Here is a 6991-nt window from a genome sequence, read left to right on the forward strand (position 1 = left end):
TCAAAACCCAAAATTTCACAAACCCAAATAAACCAAACCGAATTAACCTAATAGACCGAATAATAGACCGAATGAAAAGGATTCATCGTACTGTAAATGTATTTTTCAGACTCGGACGGCCATGAAAACGATGGCAGCTCATGCTTCCATATCAGTCACAGCGGCAACAAAACCCACATTACATTATCCTGATGTCAAGGACTCGAAACAGATAAAAGATGGAGCCCATGTTGCCATCGACACATTCTGTCATGACATCGTGCATGCCCATGTGCCCACGGCTGTTCGTTGTGATAGAAGAAAGAATCCAACGCTATAATAAAGTAACGAGAAAAAAATGGAATAGGAAACAAACGGCACAGTGCATATATAGCATCACAGTAGATATGCAAATACACAGTAATAAAGGTAACACAACAGATCCGAGAAACATGGAAAGAAACTAAGAAAGCATGTCTCAACACAGCAATCACAGTAGAGCGCCACTTGTTCACAGCGCATATATGTCATATACTAATAAATAGATGAAACCGTGCCATGGGGCCATCAAAATCAGGAGCCTTTCAAAACCACCTCAATTGACAAGAATGCAATATGAGAGTGTCCTGAAATAATATTTAATTAATTCCGTCGCGACAACCCAATGACCTACCCGAGCAAACAGGCATCACTGCAAGAAAGAAAACAAATTAGCGTGTGATCAGTAAATAAGGTTATAGACGTCAAGCGATGCCCATTGACCCAGGCACGTAAGCCTGGTTGAACAATGTGAACGTTGGCATACATTTGCTATTAGTGAAGACAATTCTTTCACCATTTAAACCAAAATGACATTAGTCAGCTGGGAGCTTCACCTGTTGTTGCTGTTGCTGCTGTGCAGCTGGTTGCTGTTGGTAATTGGGATAACCGCCATAAGCGCCATAACCATACATGTTAGGATCCTGGGGTTGTGCATACCCACTGCCATAAGCCTCATAACCTTGTCCATAGCCCCCATAGTAGCCACCAGCACCAGCAGCCGCACCCCATTGATTGGATTCCTGCTGAGGCTGAGAATTTTTACATCACAGTATTAGCCACTTCATCTACACCATACAACATGAGAGCAAGAAAAACGGTATGCAAGAAATGACCTGAGCCTGCTTGTTCGACAGGCTTCTACCCCATGAAAGTCGAACATTCTGTGCACCAATCAAGGCCCCTTGCAGCATTAGCAGCGCTTGTTCAGCAGAAGGTCTGAAATTCATTATCGTAGTAACTAAGACAAAAAAAATTTACAAATGCATGACAATAGACCAATTCAGTAAATAAAGTCAACCTGGTAACGAACTGAACAAAACCACATCTCTTCCCAACAGGGATCTTAACATGGACGACTTCACCGTAAGGAGAAAAAACTTGTTTTAGGGTATCTTCAGTGACATTGGGGTCAAGCCCACCAACAAATATCTGAAGACGACAGAATAGATAAAGTTAACAAAACACTGGCAGATAAATGGTTGGTATGCAGAAAAAAGAAATAAGAACGCACAGTGGTATTGTTAGGATCATTCTCAGACTGAGCTCCTTGAGAATTTGGTACTGTAAATGAAAGCAAAAAAGTGAAAGCAACATACTGTAAGATTTGATGAATAGCAAAATCTAATAAATGAATGCTACCATGGAAAAGCCTACCAGTCACTTAAGTTACTAGTTAACACATTTTCAAGAATGAGAACGTTTACAAATGGCAAAATGCCAAAATGTGCATGTGTATCATGCTATATGTACATAAGAAAATAGAATGCATCAGAGAGCAATTATGAAGAAACTTGATATTGTTAAGAACATTAGTCAACTTAGTTAGGTAAATATCATATTCAAACGGATAAACTGCCAAAGAGAACCAATAAGCAAGAAGAAATTATGCAGAAAATTAGTTATTGGTCCAAGGCAAAAAAAAAGTTGTTTTGGTATATGGCATAAAACATGAAACCAAGCTGAACCAATAGCACAAAATATGGAACACACTATGCAACTAAAATATCAGCTTTAATCATTATCACATATCTCAAATTAGCTATGCAGGTACAGACCATGCACATGTGCCCAGATATTGATAAATCCGAGTTGAAGGAAACAAAGAAAGACTGAAGATACATAGCCATGACTCAGACCATCATCACATAGAATGAATTGAAGAGAATAAAAGGCAAATATTTGCCCCCCAAAGCCTTGTAGTGAAGAAGGAAACAACTAGTATTTCCAAGCTCTAGGAGTTTAAATATATAGGAAGAGCTCCAATCTCTGAGGCTAAGCGGAAAGCATGAGCTAATAAAAGATGTGCAAAAAGAAAACATGCACTAAGTGTAATCAGAGATAGCAGGAAAAATAAATAACAAAGAACCGGAACTTAAGGAAACCAACTTGGAATTTAGGACATAAATTATTACACTGACCTAAATGAGGCCACGCATTAAACAAGAAATGCATTGCAGCTCAGGTCAGTTCCAAGGCTCCTATATGAATAGAGCCCATTGGTATCCTGCTTCCAGATAACATGAGTTCCATGAGTCTACTATCGCTCTATTCATTAAATTATCCAAATTCACGCTGGGAATGTTGTACTAGGAATAATGACTTCTGGAAGTGAAGTGGTCGACACCTAGGCCTAATTTTGATTTGAACGCAAGTGTAATAAAACAACCCAAGAGACTAATATGAACAGAACATGTTAAAAATATCCTCATGCAAATCAATCAGCAAATGTGTAGAAGCTAACAAAAATCACAAGGACATGGTGTACTGGCCATGCTTACCTCTCTCTTGAACAACACCTCCTGTATTTTTCCTACTTGCTGCAGGACCAATACGCATAGGCCTGGAAGAACAAGGCATTCCATTCATTTCAGTCATTGCACGAGCTTGCTCTGTAGGATCACCAAATTTCACAAATCCATAACCCTTTGTGCGCATTGTCAATTTATCAGTCACAACTTTTGCACCCTTGACAGAGGGATAATGAACCCTGAATGTCTCTTGTAACAAGTAATCTGTAACATCTGCAGCCAAATCCCCAACAAAAATAGTATATTCAGGAGTATCATCGCGCTTTTCACCAGCACTGGCCCAATTCAGCCGAAATGTCAAGTCAACATTTGGCATCATTTGTCCATTGTATGTCTGAAGAACTCGTTCTGCAGCTGCACGGCTTGTAAACTCAACAAAACCATAACCCTGAAGCTGCCCTGAATTCTTGTCACGGATGAGCTTCACATTTTGAACCTTCAAATAAATTTATTATATATGAAGTCAAGGATCAGACAATCGTGAATGCATGGACAGCATACAGCTATAAACGCCAACCAGGAAACTCGTTATATAAATGCAAATCAAGAAACCCAAACTGAAGCATGTAAATAGTCTTGCGCAAAAAAAATAGATAGCTACTAAACATTATTACCCTTGTACAAAAGATAATAGGCAGAAAAAACACAAAGCTACAATTTTAAGTTATTTAACAACATATACATTATACAACTCTCACTAGATCGTGCTAACAAATTCATGAAACCATATTTAAAATTACCGGTTCAAGAATCAGAAATATAGCCCATAGCTTGATTATTACAAGAGACATCACAATTATCACAACTATATTAGCTTGGAGCTTCAATCGTCAGCGGTCGTACGAAATTCACAGTAAAACGAGTAAAAATCATAATAAGATTTATAAAACCTAGGGCAAGACCCATTAGCAGCAGCAAAGGGCGCATCATATATTCCGCGAAGAGCAACAGTCGAAATCACGCGTACCCACAGCCAGCATCATTCAGATCAGGTCCCATACCTCCCCAGTGTTCGAAAAGCACCCGAAGACGTAGTTCTCGTCCATCCAGTATTGCAGGTCCCCGATCCAGAGCGTCCTGACCTCGTCCGCCGCAGCGGGGGCGGCTGGCGCCTGCACCGGCACCGGCGGCGCGGCGTAGTACTGCTGAGGGGTTGGTGCCTGCCCGTAGTGCGCCTGCGGCGGAGGCTGGCCCCACATCGCCGGAGGCTGCTGCGGAGGCGGTGCGCCGTACTGCTGCGCCATCGGCGGCGGGATCCCACCCCACTGCGGTGGCTGCCCGCCAGCAGCCTGCGGAGGCGGAGGCGGCGCCATGCCCGGCTGCGGCTGCTGCGGCGGGGGCTGCTGCATCATGGCGACTTGGCGAGACGACCTAACCCTAGCCGAGATGGGAGAGAGGAAGGGCCGAAGGAGCGACGGCGAGGAGACGGGGAGAAGGAAAATTCGGGGTTGACATCTGTCTGTGCGCGGAGTGGGCCGTGGGCCGTTCTGGTCCAATTCGGAATTGAGCCGGCACGATGCCTGGCGCTGATTATCGGCCGTTCTTTGACTAATTCTAAATTTATGTGCAATCAGAAGACGATGGTCGACACAAAAATTAAATTTATTAGTCGGTTGCTCGTGCGTTGCGACGGCTTACAATAATAACCATGTAAACTATCCATAAAAAAGATTTCAAGATTTTTTATTGATTGTCTCCACTTTCCGTATAATATTTTTTGATTTGGCTAACTGATGTTATTATTTACTCCATTCAATATGTCTTGGTACAACACGACAAATGAAGTGAGCAATTAGAAGAGAGTTCACAACGACTGACTGAACGAACAGAGATTATAAGGTGACATAATTCCACCATACAGAGACCAAATAAGAGAAAGTTTGTGAGCTCAAATTTCTAAAATAAGTCTCATAAACTCAAACTTATAAAAAAGATAGATCAAAATATGGAGTGATTGTTAAAGTCATGCATCAATAAAAACTGGATGTGCTCCATATAAATTATGCTACTTCGTAGCAATTACTAACGTTTAAAACCAACAAATAACCTTTCATTTTACAGTTAGTGTGACAAATCATTCTTGCTCCATCTAATTTAGCAACCTCAAACACCATGTAGTCCATTGCGCCAAAGTGGTCTTAGAAACGACCTAATGCTTGCAAGAGTCAAGAACGTCGTGTCGTGCTTGGGCTGTAGCCTCGACCCGTAGTGCTAGTCCGGCCCGACACGATTATATATTTTGTATTTTTCAAAAAAAAATATATACATATATATAATTTATATTCAATATTAAAAACATATAGGCATGATGTTCTACTGGTTAGACAGCTTTATCCAGTGTCTCTCGTCCTTCTTTCATCAGGACATGGGTTTGAACCCCACCTTCTCCACCGTTGTCGGTGTTTCGGACCCGCGAGGACCCTCAACCGACTAGTGAATTTGTCGCTGCGTGTCCCTGCCCAGATAGGTTGATACAAGATGGAACACAGGAGGGATGATGAGGCTTATATTATCTTGCACCGGGGTGCTCGTAGTAGGGGTTACAAGCGTCGCGAGAGAGAGAGGGAGAGGGTTCGGCCTTGAGGTGAGGTGTCTGAGTTAGCCTCCTCCGCGTCTCTCCCACTCTGCCTCCCCTTTAGGAAGGCCCTAGACATCCCCTTTTATAGATACAAGGAGATGGTCCAGCTGTACAATGAGGGTGTAGCTATGTGCTAACGTGGCCGGCGGAGAAGTACTTGAGCCCTGTAGAAGCGCAGCTGACGTTGCGGCCCGGGGTCCTGCTAACGTTTCTTTGCTTTCGTAGAGAGTTGAGAACAACCGACGTCATGGACGCACGCAGGGAACCATCATTACCTGTTACCGGAGTAATCTAGATGGGACACCGGTCTTGTTCCTTCGTAGCCTGAGGCAGCTAGCTAGGGGTAGGGTAATGATGTATCCCTAGTGGCGTAGTCGGTCCGAGGCCGAGGTCGGGCGAGGCAGAGACTTCTCCTGAGGCCGAGGCTGAGGTCGGGCGAGGATGTGACTCCTCACAAGGCTGAGGCTGAGGCCGAGGCCCGAGGTCGGGCAAGGCGAAGCTCCCTGTTGCGCCCGAGGCTGAACTCGGGGGAGGTCGTGACTTACTGTCGTTAGTTTTACCCTGGTGGTTGGCACAGTAGTCGGAACGGGGTGAATAGTGTTGTTTTCCTGTCAGAACGATCAGTAAAGGGGTGAAGTGACTGTGGTCACTTCGACCTTGCCAACTGAGGCGCGCGTGTCAGGATAAGGTGTCAGGCGATCCCCGCATTAAATGCGCATGCGATACGGTCGGTTGGTAAGGCGATTTGGCCGAGGTCGCTGCACGACAAAGTTTGCCCAAGCTTGGCTTCGGGCGAGCCGAGGGTGCGCCCACTGCCTGAGGAGGTTCTCGGACGAGACGTGAATCCGTCCGGGACTACTGTTCTCGCCCGAGGCCGGGCTCGGGCGAGACGAGATCGCGTCCCTTGGTAGACGAGGCCTTGACTTGAACCGTGCTTATCAGTCTTTACGATTTGTTCTGAAGATGTTTTCCAGCCGTGTTTAGGAGTGTTGGGGGTACCCCTAATTACGGTACCCAACAGTAGCCCCCGAGCCTCGAAGGGAGTGTAGGTACTCGCTTGGAGGTTCTGCCGAATTTTTTGCAAGGGGACTAGCCTTTCTCAGTTATATTTTGTTCCGATGGGTGCGCGCGAGCGCACCCGTCGGGTGTAGCCCCCGAGGCCTCGGAGGAGTGGTTTGACTGCTCTGAGGTCTTGATTCTTTTTGTGATTCCTCGGTTGGCCTTGTTGTTCCCTCATGCAGCCTGGCCGCAGCCCGGGTGCATGGTCAGGCTCCGAGTTTTTAAGCTGGTCTGTCGACGTGGTCGACAATTTGGCCGTAGCCTGGTGCGAGAGCAGCCTCCGAGCCTCTGCACGGAGCGAGAGGACGATCGAGGACTGTCTCGGCTTTTTATTGTACGCCCCTTCGTCGCCTTTCCGCAAGGAGGGGGGAACGCGCCATGTTACCCTCGGTGGGCGTCGAACATGGTGTTTCTAGTGAGTTTCTATCAGGTGATCCGAGTGGACGCCCGAGCCCCGTTCGATAAGGGTTGGCTAGTGGCCCAGAGGCGCGCTCCAAAAGTACCTGCAGGTGATTCGCTGGACCCG

At 45.5% G+C, this 6991-nt stretch overlaps 1 protein-coding gene across 1 annotated transcript; it reads right to left on the minus strand.

Annotated features, from left to right (window-relative positions):
• Positions 1-344: 344 nt before the first annotated feature.
• LOC100382170 (Polyadenylate-binding protein RBP45C) lies at positions 345-4221 on the minus strand. Its single transcript, NM_001174930.1, has 7 exons — positions 3830-4221; positions 2799-3264; positions 1532-1581; positions 1319-1449; positions 1134-1236; positions 855-1049; positions 345-670 (listed from the first exon to the last, which is right to left on the minus strand). Exons 1-7 carry the CDS (start codon positions 4178-4180, stop codon positions 668-670), a joined length of 1299 nt encoding a protein of 432 aa, NP_001168401.1. The 5' UTR covers positions 4181-4221; the 3' UTR covers positions 345-667.
• Positions 4222-6991: the final 2770 nt, after the last annotated feature.

This window comes from Zea mays, chromosome 2 (assembly GCF_902167145.1).
Source record: "Zea mays cultivar B73 chromosome 2, Zm-B73-REFERENCE-NAM-5.0, whole genome shotgun sequence".
NCBI classification, from domain to species: domain Eukaryota; kingdom Viridiplantae; phylum Streptophyta; class Magnoliopsida; order Poales; family Poaceae; genus Zea; species Zea mays.